Genomic DNA, 16808 nt, shown 5'->3' on the forward strand with positions numbered 1-16808 from the left:
TTTCCCTGCTCAGAATCTTGGGGAAGACCCAGCGCTTGCTGCCTCAGGGGGTGGCTGCTGGCCGGGCACAGGGGCATGGGCTCGGCCAGGGAACCCCACTGACAGGAGCCCCCTCTTTTGTTCCCTAGGTGCACCAGTACTACAGCTGCCTGCCCGAGGACAAGGTTCCCTATGTCAACAGCCCAGGAGAAAAATCTCGCATAAAGCAACTTCTTCACCAGCTGCCACCACATGACAATGAGGTCAGTATCCAGAAAATGTGCTTGGACATCAGCAGGGCTGCGGGTGGGGAGTGGACGCTCCTCCTGGGGTTGCTTGTGGGAAGCGTGGCTGTCCTTTCTCAACTCCTTTTGCTTTTCAGGGGGATATACTTGAATTTCAGTCATGTTGCTGTTTAAGTTGCTGTATTTACTTCCTGCTTTGATTGTTGGAGGTGGGGAGTTGTTTGTTTCTAAAGTTTAAATTTTTTAAAGACATCTTTCTTCAGCTGTCTGAAAAAAAAGCATTTCTTCAGCCCATGGAGGCCAAGGCTCCGTTAAAAGTGGCTTGGAATGCTGTTGAGATTATCTAGAGACAGATCCAAAGTTGCAAAAGCCTTTTCCCAGGTGCTGCTTCCGACTCACCTTGGAGTGGGAGTGAGTGTGCTAAGGAGGGGCTTTCTGAGCTGAGCCTCATGAGCTGGGAGAGCCTGCAAGGCCACAGGTTGAGTCAAAACCAGTCAGAGCAAAATAAACCTTCTTCCGTCTCGCAGGAATGATGTGAGGCAGCAAAAAGGGTCTGGTCTTTGACGTTCTGATCTCACCAGTGAGAACACTGGCTTCTGGTAACCCACAAAATTTCCCTGTGTAAACAAAAAAAATTATTTTCATGCTACTTTCTGAAGAAGCCGCTCTGGGAAATACATGCAGGTAACTTGTTTGATCTCAGTCAGATTTTAACAACTTTGCCTGTGTGTGGCTGGGTGCCATGGGCACAGCACTGTCAGCATGGGGGGAGCTCCAGGCACAAAGAAGGGACTTCTTCCTGTACACCCCTGGGTCCCAACCTGCCTGCCTGCTTCCCTGGCAGCTGCTGGAAACCCACAGCCTCTGACAGCCAAAAATCATAAGAATAAATACACACAAATGCTGCTACTGCAGCCTGTTTTCCTGCAAGTTGGGCTTGGAGGTCTGTGTGTATTTTCTGCAAACTGGCAGATTTTGCATCCAGTTTCCCTTCATGCTCAGTTTTGCTCCTTGTAACCTTGTGTTGCTGGTTGCTCATGTGAATAACCCTGCTCAGCTCCATGAGCCTGCTCTCCCAAATAACGGAGGGTGGATTGGGCACTGGTGCTACATTTGACCTCCCTGGCTCTTCAGTTGTATTCCCCATTGAAATGGAACCACCAAGAGCTAAGCCTGCAGGATGGAAATAGCCAGGAAAACCTCAGAATTTTATAAGCTTCAGGGAAATTGCATCATTCATTGTTTGTATCCTTTTATTTTACTTATTTCCTTATTGCCTTGCAATGCAGAGGATTTGCAAATGAGCAGGCTTGATCCTGTGCTGGAAAAATAGTCAAGTCACTGAAACTCTGTCTTTTGTGCAGAGAAAAGGGTCTGTGCTTCAGAAATGCCAGTGGAATATTATGAAGACCTCTGCCACAGGAGACTGATGGAGAAAGCAGGAAAACCCATCAGTATAGTTGCTGGTCTGGGTGGGTCTCTAAGAACCCAGCTTTTAAGACTTTTCTACAAATTGAGTGCCCAAAGAGCAACAATCCTTCTGCCCTTTTTTCTCATCTCAACCTCTTGAAATTCTGACCAAACCCCAGATATCTGAAGCCCATTGTTTCTTCAGCCTCCCCACAGCCACGAGCAGAGGTTTGCAAGGCCCATGGAATGGTGCCTTACTGGGTGGGGCAGGGACACCCAGGCACTGAGCATCACTTGTGTTTTTTAGGTTCGCTATTGCAACTCATTGGATGAGGAGGAGAAGAGGGAGCTCAAACTCTTCAGCAACCAGAGAAAGAGGGAAAATTTAGGGAGAGGCAATGTTCGGCCATTCCCTGTAACCATGACAGGAGCCATCTGTGAGCAGGTGAGTAGTGGCTGATAAACTGGTACCTGCATCACCAAGTGAAACACATCTCCTCTGAAGACAGGCTGAGAGAGTTGGGGCTGTTCACCCTGGAGAAGAGAAGGTTCTGGGGTGCTTTAAAAACCTTTCTAGTACCTAAAGGGACTACAGGGACTTTTCACAAGAGCATCTCTTGATAGAGGGAATGGCTTTAAACTGACAGAGGGCATGTTTAGATTAGATATTAGAAAGAAATCAATTCCTGTGAGGGTGTTGAGGCACTGGCACAGGTTGCCTAGGGACATTGTGACTACTCCATCCCTGGAAGTGTTCAGGCCAGATTGGATGAGGCTTTGAGGAACCTGGTGTGGTGGAGGGTGTCCCTGCCCATGGCAGGGGGATTGGAACTGGTTGATCTTCAGTTCCTTCCAAGTCACACCATTCCACGATTTAGTGACCCACATGAAACAAGCATCTGCCTGTGGCCCTGCCAGATGTGACTGCTGGGGTGTCAGGGCACCTTTCAGGATATCTGACATGGAGTTTTCCATTCATCTCCTGGCATTATGCAGGGCAGTGATTGTGAGAGCATCCTGTTGGTGATGGGTGGCAGTGGGGTCACCCACACTCCTCCATTAATCCCTGGCTTTTCTGACAGTGCGGTGGCCAGATCAATGGAGGGGACATGGCTGTCTTCGCCTCACGAGCGGGACACGGTGTCTGCTGGCACCCTCCCTGCTTCATCTGCAGTGTCTGCAACGAGCTGCTGGTCGACCTCATCTACTTCTACCAGGATGGGAAGATCTACTGTGGCAGGCACCACGCCGAGTGCCTCAAGCCCCGCTGCGCCGCATGCGATGAGGTAAGAGACAGCGCCTGCCATGAGCGCTGCTGCCCACTGGGGTGGCACAGGAGGGTTGGGTGGCATTTCCCCTCCATCCCTGACTTTTTCATGGAGGCATACACACCAAACTGATGTCTTGGTTTTGCCAAGGGTCCGAGCAAGCTTTTCCTGAGGTTTCAAATATTCTTAGTTGCAGTCTGCCTAGGACTGTTATGAGTTAGGGCCTCATCTACACACAGGAAGCTGGGGGGTTTCTATGAGTGTTTCCAGTAGAAACACAGCCCCCTCTCTTTGTGATTTTAGCCCAGCTGGGTGTGATGATCTTCCCTTCTCCTCCATTTCCCCAGAAGAAGCCCCTGGTGGGATGAGTGCTGTATTTCTTACAAGTCAGTCATGTCTGAGTACACGCCGAGCTGAAATAGGCTTTGAGAGAGGCGATTAACAGGCTATAGGAAGCTGAACAAATAGAATACAAAACTGAGATAGAAAACCATAGAGTCGCCTCTGAGCACTTCTCAAGTGTCAATCTCTGTTTAAAAGGCTGGTGAAGGAAATTGCTCTGGTTTTTAAAGTTATGAAAACCATAGTGTGGAAAACCGTATGTACTATAAAATACCACGTCCCATCCTTGTAAGCATGTAATAGTAAATATCCAAGGCTATAGGCACTTCAGATATAAAGAGCATTGATGTATGTGTCCAATTAAATTTGTAATGTTACCAGTGAAAGACAACCCTAACCATTCAACTGGCTCTATTTCTTTGTAGCTTAGGCTGGGTAATTTCTTTTTCATGTATTTTTTATCCCTGCAAATTCTCATTTAATTCTTTCATTCAGCTCATTTTTCAGCATGCTTTTCTTCCCCTAAAACATCAAGTACTAATTGTGAGAAACAGTAATTCAGGAGTAGGAGGATCTGCAAGGGAAAAGCTTTTGGTATACCCTGTGCCAGCATAGAGACCCAGGGAGCAGATCTGGGGCTGCTGGCTCCCTTGGCTTTGGGAGATGAGATTGGGTGGGGATAAGAAGAAGAAACAGCAAGAAAGCATCTGCTGAAGACATTTTAGATGGCTGCTTCTCCAGCTCATCCTTAACAGCGCTCTGTGCCTCAGTTTCCCCACTGGTATAATGACTGCACTCACTTTTATAGACATCCAGGCTGGGGTAGCAGCAAGATGAGGAGCCAAGGTACCTCCATCTTTTCTCCTCTAGAGAGCTGCCACTTTTCCTTGTGTTTTTGCTCATCCTTTGTGGTCAGGTCCCTGTTTCAGAGATGAGTAAATGTGTTCCAGTAAGCGGCTGCTCTGTTCTTCAGAAGTCCACCAGATCGATAGGTTGTATATAAGTGTGTTTATTACCCTGATCGACCTCTCTGTTTGATGGGTGAGCTCACGAGCACATTACTGCAGTTCTGCCTTAACACTTTGTAGTCTGGGCACTAACACGCTTCTGAGGAATTTGCATTTTAATAGATTTTCCTGAGAAATGATGGGTGCCCCTGCCACAAACCAAACTACGGGAGTTTCCCATGCAGGACTGGAGGAGGGAGCTATAAAATTTGGAGGATGCATCAACAAAGGGGCCCAGCTGCCATGCAGGGCAGGAGACACAAAGGTTGGTGTCTGCATCCCGGGTCCCTTTTCTGACCACCTCCTCTCCACGCTTGCATTTCCTCCCGCAGATCATTTTTGCCGACGAGTGCACCGAGGCCGAGGGGCGGCACTGGCACATGAAGCATTTCTGCTGCTTCGAGTGCGAGACGGTTCTGGGGGGGCAGCGCTACATCATGAAGGACGGGAGGCCCTACTGCTGCAGCTGCTTCGAGTCCCTGTACGCCGAGTACTGCGACACCTGCGCCCAGCACATCGGTACGTGCGGGACGGCGCGGCCCGCGCGGCTCGCTGCTGCAGGAGCTCTTGCATGAAGTCCTTGACAGCACCGTGGGGCTGCGGGCGGGGCTGTGTCACTCTTGGATAACACAGGATAACACAGAATAGCACAGGAACAGGCAGGAGGCAGTACTGTAGAAAGTGCAAAGATGGCTTTATTCAAGAGAACCACGCGGTTTTTATAGAGTGATACGATAGATTCTGTTTGATTGGCTAACTAACAAAAACATCTTCCTCATACACCATCCTTGAGAAGAACAGAAAGATGAAGTAGAAAAACACCGCTTGCAGATTGTTTATTTTTAACAAGTTATTGCATCCTTACAACTCCCTAGAAATTCTCACAAGCTGCTGTAAGAAATGCTTGCCATTTCTCTCTCTCTGTCCCATGGCATCCACAGGACTGTGCATGGCTAGGGCAACCAAATGTGGTTATGCCTCTCTCTCATCCCACCAAGGAGGTGACGTGGTGATTTATTTGGTTAAACCACTGTTTGTCCCTTTTTGTAGTCAGAGAGGTGAGGGTTATCAGAGGGCAATTTCAGGAGCAATGGCTGCTAGTGAAAGCTTTCTCTGGCATAATAAAATTTCCCTGGCACAATTTTACCCCTTTAAATCTCATTTTCCTGTAAACAGCCTGGCTTTTCGACTCAGGTTTTTCCCATCCAAGCTTGGCAAAGGATCACATGATTTGATGAGCTACTGTCAGAAAAGATGCTTGTTCATTAGGCATCATTATTGTTTCTGGGCCTTTTTCAATCAGCTTGCAGATAGATGTTCTCAGAGAGAAAGAAATAATGCATCAGGGTCAATTTGTGTTTCTAGAACAGTGATTTAAAATGCACTTCAGTCAAGGGGCTAGATGTCCCCAGGCTGGCTGGGCTGGGAAGCCCCTTGCTGCTCTCCCCAGCTCCCTTTGCCTCTTGGCTGAGCACAGTGAGCAACCAGACACTCCTTCCTTTGTCCATGGAGGTGAGCTGTTCAAATACTTCATATGCTGCAGAGGAAAAGAAACCAAACATTTTCCTGCTGTGAAGCAGCCAGATGGCACAGGGAGGGGAAACACAGGGTTTTCAGTGAAGCACTTGGAGGATGCATCTACTGTGACCTGCAGCACATCCTTCCCAAAAGCTCAGCTGCAGAAAGGTGAAGAAGCAGCTGATAATGTTTCTTGCGTGGTCCCTTCTCTTGTGCTTCCCCCATCTGCTGTCCTTGACTTCAGCTGGCCTGCTGAAGCCTGCTGACTGTCATGTTTTCAGGGTAAAATGTCTGGTTTGGTGCATATTTGCACATTTCTAGCAGAGGAGGGACAGCAACCATTTTGCTACAAGTCTCTCATAGTAGTGAGCTGAGCACTGTGCTGACAAGCTACCTAAATCAGAGGTAACCATGTGATGAAGCCTTGAAAAGCTTGGGTTGGGTAGGTGAGGATCGAGTATGGAGTCTGCACTCCTTCCTCTGCAAGATGGCTTTGGGCAGTGGAAAAGGAGCTGATAAAATCCCACCCACCATCTTGTCTCTCTTTTGCCCAAAAGTGTAGCACTCCCAACTGTATAAAAGCGTTTTGCTCCCTATAACAGGAGGAAAAAACCGATTATACTAAACCTAATTTAGCTTGGAATAAACCAGACCATTAACATAGTGTTCATTTATGAGTTACCTGGCAGCACTTGGCCCCACAGCGGGTGTGCAGGCACGTGCTGTGCACATGTGGTGTAGGACCTGCCATGCCAGCCAGCCCACACTGTGCATGGCAGTTCCTCAGGGAACAGGGGCAGCAGGGGCTTTGGCCAGGAGCAGCAGCTTAAACAAGTGTGCAAATGTTGTAACTGAAACCTCTGGAGCTTTGCTCATGGCTCTGAGAGCACTGAGCAGATGTTGCTCCCTGGAGTTTGTCTGGAGGGAGACAGACTGTCTGTGTCAATTCCTTTACTGAACCCATGGGGGGCCTGGTGAAGCAACCCAGGAAATGTGGCTGGGTGCAAGGCAAGGGTGTGTGCTCAACCCCTGGGGCCAGCTCTTTTGAAGCCAAAATAAAGTTAGGATGGGACCACAGTAACAGCAAGGGACAGGGGTGTCATCTGCTCTGTTACATACTTAACCAAGGCAGAACAAATTCCTCATTATGGTTTAGCTGGAGGCTTTTTTTTTTTTTTCTTTTCTTTAATAAGCAGCATATTGCTTTTAGTTCAAGGACTTTATGGAGAACTTCTTGCATTCCTTTGCTTTATGATCGGAAATATCACCATTTAATAGAAAATAGCTTGAGGCATCGTTCTGCTGCCTTTCCCAGCGCTGAGTAACTCCCAAGCAAAGGCCTGGAATTAGAATTGGGAAGAATTAAAAATGGGATTAACTTCATGCATCAGAGAAACCCTGAAAAAGGGTTTTCAAGAGCAAGGCTGAGTGCATGTCCATAGAGTCATAGGATAATTTGGGTTGGAAGGGACCTTAAAGGTCATCTCATTCCAACCACCCACCATCAGGAGGGACACTTTCCACTAGACCAGATTTCTCAGAAGCCCATCCAGCCTGGCCTTGATGCAGATGTTGAGTGCAGTGCTAGATGAGCCTGACACTGTGATCTTCTCCCAGGTATTGACCAGGGCCAGATGACGTACGACGGCCAGCACTGGCACGCCACCGAGACCTGCTTCTGCTGTGCCCAGTGCAAGAAGTCGCTGCTGGGCCGGCCCTTCCTGCCCAAGCAGGGGCAGATCTTCTGCTCCAGGGCCTGCAGCATCGGTGATGACCCCAACGGCTCCGACTCCTCCGACTCGGCTTTCCAGAGCGCGCGAGCCAAGGAATCGCGGCGCAGCGCCAAGATCGGCAAGAACAAGGGGAAGGGCGAGGAGGGGGCGCGCAGCCCCTGCAACCAGCTGCAGGTCACCTCCAACCGCCTCTCCACCGACGTGGACCCGCTGTCTCTGCAGATGGATCTGCTGAGCCTGGCCAGCCAGACACCCAGCCTCAACAGGGACCACTTGTGGAGGAGCCGGGATGAGCTCTATCACTACGGGGGCAAAATGGAGCAAAGCCAGTCTCAAACCCCCTTGCAGCTTCTCAGCCAGTGCAACATAAGAACCTCCTATAACCCCACCCAGGTCCCAGGCTCGCAGTCGGATATATGGGCAAAACACTTCAGCAACCAAAAGAGGAGCTCCTCGTTGGCCATGAAGAGCCACGGTGGCAGCTTCATCCAGGACTGCAGAGAGGACTACTACTCAGGGAGGCTCCGCTCGCAGGAGAGCTACAGTGACATGTCCAACCAGAGCTTCCCAGAGACCAGAGGAAGTGTCAAAGTCCCCAAGTATGAAGAGGAAGAGGAGGGTGGGATGCCAGCGTCACAGTGCCGCACCCGTCACCCCATCAATGCCCTCAAGTTCACAGAGGACCTGACGCCCACCGAGCAGACTCCCCGGGGCTCCATGGAGTCCCTGGCACTCTCCAATGCTACAGGTATGTCACCCCTGCTCCTGCCACCCTGAGACCACCCCAGCACGCCCTCCATGCAATTAAATCCTTTGTGTTCTGGTGTCTTCCCAGTATGAGGGTAACCAAGCCTGGGGACCACTGCTCAGTGACACAGGCTTGTCTGCCAGGTCCCAACAAGCCTTACAGCTCCTCTCCATTTGCTTGCTTGTTTACCAAATGCAGAGCTGTATAGATGGCTGGCCTTTCTGTGCGGCTCAAAACAAATGCTTTGAAACTCTTTAATCCTCCCTTTTGTGAAGAGAGGGGCAAAATCAAGGCCAACTGCTAACGCAGAGGCAGATTCCAGCTTTCAGCACTTGAAGGACTGCTGTCAGCTGCCCTTGCAGGCTAAAAATATTTTTGAATGCCTTGCAATAGGCCCAGTTAACCCCTTTTGAATGTTATGCAGTCCCCAAGCATGTGACTAGTTAAAAGAAATTCCTCCCCCTCTATGCACGGCTCTTTAATTCCTCTTCCCCAACCCCTTGGTAGAAACTGCAAGGAAAAGCCAGGCAAGGTGTTTGTCCCATCAGGCTGAGCTTGTTTCTCATGAGCAGATCCCAGGGTCATATTTCTCAGTCCTCTCACCCTAAACATGTTTGGGTTTCACTCGTGGCTGCAGGGATGGGTGTGTGTGTGCACAGGCTGTGGTCTGCAGCTGGCGCTGGGCAGGCTCTGTCCTCCTGCAGCCTGCTCTGCTTTGCTCGCCCACCACAGCTCCCACGTCCCTCAGCCCAGAACTACTCAGAAAAGTGAATACTGAGCCTGGCTTGTTCACCAGAGAAGCTGCCTTGCTTTTTCTTTGCAGCTCCCCTGGTTTTTCTTTGTTCCAACCAATCATTGCTTGGATTTGGGCAGGTCCTGCATCTGAACCCCTGCAAAATGGAGCCCTTCTGCCTTGTTGCTGGCAGGGAGTGGCCTGTGGGGTGTTTGTGCCTGGTCCTGAGGATCCCCCACAGTTGCTGGCAATGGGTGGTGAGGATTGCCAAGCCCACAGAGCCCTGAGCCCCCCTGAATCCCAGTTCTGGGCTCTGCCCTGCCTGGATGGACAGGTTTGCTCTGCTATGCCCGTGCCTCCTCATCTGGGGTTTGGTGTGTTTGTTTAGGGAAGCTGCCAGCCCCATGCCAAGATGTGAAATGATCTCTGTTACAGCCTGGATCTCCCTATCCAACAAGTGGAAAAACAGGGGGGGGAAGAGGAGAAGCTAATGAGCTGGGAAGGGTTTTGCTTAAACAGTCTCAGATAAAGGAAAAATAGATGTGAAATGGCAAGGGAATTGGGAATTGCTTTCCAAAACAGGGTTTTCCTAAGCAAAACTCCTAATTTCCAAAGCCTTTTGTGTTCCTGAAAACTTGTGTTGTGTAAACCCCATCAGTACAAAGAGTCTTGAGCAACACCAAGCTTGGATGAGCAATCCCTGAGCAGTGGAGAAGTTGTTGCATGCTTTGGAGCTGAAGTGTAACATATTATTGGGGATATAGGTCAAGACACAGAAAATATGGCAATGCCTCCATATCAAAGTGAAAATCATTCTGCCTTTCATTTTAGAAACCCCTTTTTAAAATGCTGTGGGGGAGACCTCCCAAAGGCATCTATCTACCATACAGAGCCAGTCTGTGTTTCCTCAGGGGCAGTGACTGCCTTAATGGCTTGCTGTGTTCCAGCTTTCTGGAGCAGATGCTCAGCGTGATGGGGCTTGCAGTGAGTGTTCATAGTTTCTCTGCAGAGTGAGGTGATAATATTTTTATTAATGTGTAAGGTTCTAATAATTTTCCTTGCTCTGGGAGCTGGCTCAGCTGAGCTAGGGGCACTGCAGCAGCAACAGGCAGCTCCCCCAGGGCCATGTCTGCACTTAATGGAGGACAGTTATCATCCCATTTAATTGGCAGTGTTTTGAGGACAGGGAGATTTGGTGACCTGGATGAGGTCTGTGAGAGAGCAGGTCTTTGGTCGAGTGATGTCAGGGCACAGCACCCCTTGCCTGGCTTTTCCCATCCCTGCACTGTCTGCTGTGGCTGATGGAGCTCCCCACAGAGCTCCCCCCAACCACAGCCTGGGGGTCTGGCTCACCCCATGTCCTCCACCCTGCAGAACCTCTCAGGCATCCACATACAAAGTCCCTTTGAGCTACCAGTGCTGCAGGGTTGCTCCATCCATCTAAGGTTTTATGGCATTGCTGAAAACAGTCTGTTTTTTATAGGGAGCTGAAGGGCAAACAGTCCCTGACCTGGAGAGCACATGTGAAAAGCTGGTACCTCCCTGGCAGCAGATTTTGCTGTGATGTTTCTACTAGGACTTAACTGCTAATTAGCTGGAGACAGTCAGCAATGCAGATAACTCAGGGCTGTGCAGCACTAATCCCTGTCCTTTGGCCGGAAGGCTGCCTGCCGTGAGCAGATGTTGCTCCCTGTAATATTTCAGGGTCAGCCATTGTGTGGGTCAAGATCTACGTGACCCCAATCTCCTGCAAGACCCCAGGTTTCTACCTTACCAAAAGGCTCTGTTTAATCACTTGTAAGCCAATTCCCCATGGGTTAGTAAAGAAGTGAGACACCGTGTTAATCCTGGGCACGTGCCCTTACAGTGCTGCATTACAGTGCTCTGCTGTCACCATGGGCAGTGCTGCAACAGCAGACATGTCAGTGGCAGAGGTGGCTGTGACCCTGCTTGTGCTCTGTGTTGAGGTTGGAATTAGGTGGGAGTGTCTCTGCTGTCCTCTGGTTTGTGCTTGTGTAATTGCCACAAATGCTGATGGGATTTAAGCACATCCAGTGGCAAAGGGCAGTGTCTCCCGCTGGTGGAGGGCATCTCTCCCCCCCTTCCATGTTTCTATTTGAAAATCCCTGTTCTGCCATCAGCTGAATGCTACAACAGACTCCAATCTGCTACAGCTTCTTAGAGGCTGTATCCTGCACTACATGGCCATTAGATGGAGAAGCAAAAAGGAAGCAGTATTTCTCAGCCTGTTTTCTAAGAGAGAGCTCATTTTTGCTGATTTTCTTTTATATTATCTTTTATATTGTGCTTCCTTTGTCTGCTTTTGGGGGTTTTGGGTTGTCAGGGTTTTTTAAGGGCAGGAACAAGAACAAAAAACGGTGGATCCTGTAGCAATGTTTGCCTTGTAGCTTCCTGCATTAAGTAATTGGGACAATGCTAAATGGAATTTGTCCAGCAAGGTTTGCTCATGATGAGAAGCTTGATCCTACCAGAGGTTAATCACTTCCCAAAAGATACTTGGCCCATCAGCCCTACTCCCTGTGTTTGTGTTTCCCTCCAGAAAGGTTTTGCAGTTGCTGTGTGTGCCTGGCAGTGGAATTAGAAATCAGGAGCTGAACTCTGCTGATTCCAAGCAGTTATTTCCACAAAGCAACAGCTGGTCAAATAGCCCATTCAAGAAAGTACCTGCAGGCTAAATGTTGTTCTCTGGGAACAGTTCCTTTGTGTGCTGCTTACAGAGAGCAGGAGCCTTTTGGAGGTGGAAGTCATGCTGAATGGTGACACTGCTGCATGCAAAAGGAGAAACAGATTTTAAGGATTCCTTGAGAAAATGCGTTTGGGTGAGGGGAACATCTGTCACAGGCATAAATCCAGTTTAAAAATATGTTAAACTGGTGCTATTACAGGGTGGAATGTGATTTCATTTGTATGGCACACACTGTGCTTGTCGTCATGTGTTGTGTGATGCCCAAAGGCCCCAAATAGTTTGTTTTTCCAGGACTAGACAACTGTGATATAACCAGAAAGCAGAGAGAGCAGGGCTGATCCCTGCCTGTCGGAGCTGCAGAGTGACAGAACAGCATCATCTGCCTCCAGTCCCTTTTCTTCCTCTGCCTGCAGAGGAGCTAAAAGCTGCAGAGCAGGTGGGGTAATGCAAACCAAAGGGAAACCAAAGTGGACTCTGGAGGATGTTACTGGGGGAAGCATCATCCCCAACATGGCTTGTTGGCCATCAGCTGGGCAGGATGCAGGAGATGGGAGTGCTGGTAAAGGAGCTTTAGGGGAGCTTCTAGGTTAAAATCCAACTCTTTTCCAAGCAGCAAGGGACTTCTTCCACCAAGCTGGAAAGGACTGGTTGGGTGGGAAATACCCAATGACATCCATGGGTCACACAAGGGGACATACCATGGGAGGCTGGTGGGACTGTGACCCACTTAGTGGGGGCTGTGCCTTCCCCCAAATTGTTTATTTTCCATGATTTCCAGTTACATGAAAGTTCTGCTTTATTTCTGCATGCCCTGAGGTTGTTCAGAAGTGAGACAGGGCTGAACTATAAACAAAGCTCTGTGCAGGCTGTTTTCTTCTTAAATTTCTTTTTAGTTCTACAGATTGACCTTGAAATAAACCCTGTTTGAGGGGTGGTGAGGATGCCTGATGCTGTGTGAGAGAGAAGGCTCTGGAATAGGGGGCTGGACACAAGAGACACTGTGCTGTATCCTCCTGTGCATCTATAACTGCATTTAAACACTGGCTGCTGGGGCTGGGTGCTGGGTTTTGGTGCTGGCAGGCACCTCTGTGGGGCTCTGTGGTGAGAGCTGTGATGCACAGATGTGTGTGTCTGCTGTGATAAATGTTAAGGCAAGAAGCAAGCGTCAGCAAAGCCCTAGTTGTTTGCACCATCCTGTGTCAGGATATTTTGCATTCCCTGGCTGGTGCCCTCCTGCAGTGGGATGCTGGCTCACCCTGTGTTAGCACAGCTTCACGGGGAGTTTGATTTAATGGGGGCTGGGAGCTGCTTCCCCTCATGGGGGGCTCCATTCCCAGCCTCACACCCAGCCCACGCACTCTCTAGGGCCTCTCTGCTGTCATCTGCTGACTGCTTTAATAATTCATAATGCAACTTGCAGCCCCCATTTAGCAAAGCACACAGTGGGACTGAAGCACTCTGAATGCTTTGTTGTGGCAAGGCTGTAGAGGTGATGTCCTCCAGGGGTTTCTTTGTGCTGTGGCTTTGCTTATTGGGGTGTTGATTCCCATGGCAGTGTTTAAGGGATAAACATAGTTCTCAGGAGGGGTGGGGACAGACTTCAGAGGGGATGGTACAGGGTGTTCTTAGTGAGCCTGAATGTTACCCAGAAACCTGCTTGGTTTTCTTGGTGCTGCAGCCTAGCTCCACTTCTATATCGAGCACCCAGAGCCTAGCTGCAGCTTTCCCTTGTGCTCATTGGAAAAGCACATGTTTCCATGGCTCCAGGGTGAAATATTGAGCCTGGCAGCCCCATGCAGTGGAGAGCAGCAGCAGAAAAACCTGCTGTGTCTGAGTGTGCTGTGGTGCTGGCACCAGTCTGGCTCCAGGACGGCCACTGGCCAAAGCACCGTGCTGGAGGCAGCAGTGGCATCTCTTCCAGTGCATGAGCCTTTGGGGCAGCCAGCAGTGGATGTGCTCAGAGTCTCAGAGCATCATGCAGAAGTAAATTTTGGTGGTGTCAGCATGTCATACCTGGGTTTGCACCCTTGGAATGGTGTTGGTGATGTAACAACCGTCCCACACCACGGGCCAGAGCAGGGCTCCTGCTCCCTTGGATGACCTTGGGAAACAGAATCTCACATTTCTTCATTGGGAGAGAGTCAGGGCTGCCTGGTGGAGTCTCATCTCATGTGCTCTTCCAGACTACAGCTCTCTTGGGTTATTAGCTGTGTTCCCAGATTAAGCACTTCATTAAGCAGGAGCTGCACATCAATACTGGCAACTCAAGAAGATGGGGCCTCATGGATGGGTGTAGCTCTGGAATGGCAAATGACCTCAGGACACAAGGGTTGGTGCCACATTTGCCCCATCCAGGGCAGCGTGGGACCAGCAATCTGGAAACACCCTGCATGTGCCTGGGCACTCACTGCCTTTGGGTGCCAGGGAAACCCTCCAGTGCCAGAGCCTGCCCCAGTCACCTTCTGCTGGGGTTACTCAGCAAGAGTTTTCTTCTTCTCCAATCTAAAACTTCCATTGCAGGAGTCAGCAGACCTGGAGAATAATGTGTTCCCTCCTCTTTGTAAGCATTTTTTTCTGCCTTTGAAGGTTGTTACTATATCCCCTTCAGCTTTCTCTCCTCTAGACTAAACAGCCTCTGCTCTTTAAAACTTTATTCCCAGGTCATGTTTTCTAGATGAAATTTTTTTTGACAAATGGTTATTGCTATCCCCTGATCTCACTGCGGTCAGACTGGAGCACTTTTGGCTTGTTCCCACTATGCCTCCTGAGGTCTTGTGGCTCCACAGAGAGCCATAGAGAGGAGCATTTTGAGAACTTAGAAAGCCTCATCTGGGCCTAGCCCTGCTCATGATGTCTTGGTATAAAAATAAACATCAGCCTGGAGACACCTTTGTGTTCTTCAGGGATTGTAGACTGTATTCTGGACCTGGGCACTATAAAAGCCATGCAGAGCTCTCAGTGCCTTCAGCTGGAAAAGCACAGCTTTGCTCCTGAGCAAGTGGAATAAATCCTTTGCTGTCACCATGAGCAGCTAAAATAAAGTTTCCCTCTCCCAGCGGCATGGCTTGCTGGGTCACTTCCAAGCGTGGCTCCCATAAAAAAGGCTTGTGCACGTGCAGCCTGCCTGCCCTGGGAAGACACATTTTGCCCTCAGCATAAAGCCTTTTCCACTCTGTCATATGGAGAGATGAAGCCATTGGATGTTGGACTGGCTTTGCATCAGAGCCTCCTGAGCATGGGCTCCATCCCACCCCAAGTTCTGTGTGCTGGAACGGTGATGAACGTGTTCAGAGCTGGATTCCTCTTACAATCAGCATTTTCCCAGCAAATCAAGATCTCAGAATGTTTGTGCTTAATTATAATCAAGCTGTCTGAATGATCAGCCAGAAACATCCCCGTGACTGATTAAACCTTGCACTCTGAGCACGAGCCCTTCACGTGGTCACAGGATCCCTGTCTGAACAAACTGCCTCATGCTGCCTTCTAAGGGGAAGAGACTAAAGCACTCATGGCTGTCTGCTGGAGGTGTGCAAGGGGCTGCAGACCCCTGTCCTGCACAAACTTAACCAGTGAAGCTCTGGCTCTGCCCTTCCCAAGCCCGAGCACCTCTATTATCACAGCTTGCTTTACTCTACACAAAAGGAAACAGGTTTCCCTCCTGGTTGTCCTGCTTGATCTTGGCCACATCATTCCTGTCTGTGATGTGAAGGATGCAGATATGTTTTGTTTAATTCGAAAGCACTGTTTCACTCTTGCCATGTCTCCAGAGCCTATGCCCAGACACTTGTTCTGTTCTTGCTGGATCAGGACCACAGGAGGGAGAAGGCTGTGAGGGGCAGCTGAGACTCACAGGTACTATGTGATATGGCTGGTGCCAGGAGCAAAGCACCAGCTCATGCCACACCCCTGTGAGTGAGGCAAGGTCAGCCCCTTTTTAATGATGCTGCCAGAATCAATGTGTTGATGCCACAGAGGCATCCTGTGGTGTTGGAGCTGTATTTCTGCACAGCAGTGCTGTTGCTCGTTTTACTGCGGAGCTGCACCGGCTCCCTTAATGAAGTGCTGCATAAATGTCACCGAGGGCTCATTTTCCTTGGTGTCAGCTATTGTGTGACAGATGTGATTAAGGCCACATTGGGCTGTCAACAGCCATGATTCTCATTGTGATCAGCTCTGCCGGCAGTCCCGCTGTTGCTCCGGCTTTTCAGGAAGTCTTTGCACATGTTCCCAAGTTGCTTTTCCCTCCCCAGGGGCTGCTGGGCTCCTCCACAGTGGCACAGGAGGGGACATGGGGAGCAGTGCCTGATGTGACAGATGGGTCACGTCTTCACTGGATCCGCAGGCAGAAAATCGCAGCTCCAGAGAGGAGGAGAAACACAATGGGAATGTGGAGTGTGGGTGGGCAGGTCTTCAAGGGGGACAGGAAGCCCATCCACTGGGCTTTTTCCAGAGAGCCCTGGGTGGGGTTGGGCTTGCTCACTCAAAGTCTGTGTGACTTAGGGAGGAAAAAAGAAAGCATTAAGTTGACTTGAAAAGTGTGTCCTTTTTAAAAAAAAACATGGCTTTCCCTTGTTTTTAACCCAGCCTATCCCTCTTCCTCTGGCATTCAGGGATCCTTCACTTTACCTTCCTCTGTAATCATAAACTCCAAAAACATCCTCATTAACAACAGAAAAGCAAAGAAGCTGGAACTCAGGGAGCAAAACCAAACCATGTGAGGGCCACTAATGGCTAAAGCTCTCCCTGATGCCACCGAAAGCAGGATTTTGAAAACTCTGCCCAGCTTTGCAAGATCTGTTGATCTTTTCAAGGCTGAGCCCAAGAAAACCCTAAAGCAGCTCATGAGGGGGGGTAGTGACAGCAACCCTTTTTCTTGTTCAGGTTTAGCAGCAGCAGCTAATGTGAAAGGAGCCAAGCTTTTGATGAAATGCAAACAGCTTTTGTTAAGGAAAAAAAGGCTTTATTCTTGAATTGTGGGCTGGGTTGTTATTTTTTATAATTAATTTACAAAGTCATAAATTGTTGGTGATTGCATAAAGGCTGTGCCTCATGTTGGAAATTCTGCTGACAGTGCACAGTGTTTGGTCTGCACCGGGACGTTGTGGGAGAAGGGCTGGG

General features: G+C 49.5%; 1 protein-coding gene across 4 annotated transcripts in view; it reads left to right on the forward strand.

Annotated features, from left to right (window-relative positions):
• The window catches only part of PRICKLE2 (prickle planar cell polarity protein 2), a 103534-nt gene that overhangs the window by 82895 nt on the left and 3831 nt on the right, over nt 1-16808 (forward strand). For all 4 annotated transcript variants that reach the window (XM_030227892.2, XM_018915211.3, XM_018915210.3 and 1 more), the window contains 5 exons: nt 129-242; nt 1942-2079; nt 2717-2920; nt 4584-4770; nt 7387-8250. In XM_030227892.2, the coding sequence (XP_030083752.1) occupies nt 129-242; nt 1942-2079; nt 2717-2920; nt 4584-4770; nt 7387-8250 (1507 nt within the window). The remainder of the gene's footprint in view (nt 1-128; nt 243-1941; nt 2080-2716; nt 2921-4583; nt 4771-7386; nt 8251-16808) is intronic.

Source organism: Serinus canaria, chromosome 12, assembly GCF_022539315.1.
Source record: "Serinus canaria isolate serCan28SL12 chromosome 12, serCan2020, whole genome shotgun sequence".
NCBI classification, from domain to species: Eukaryota; Metazoa; Chordata; class Aves; order Passeriformes; family Fringillidae; genus Serinus; species Serinus canaria.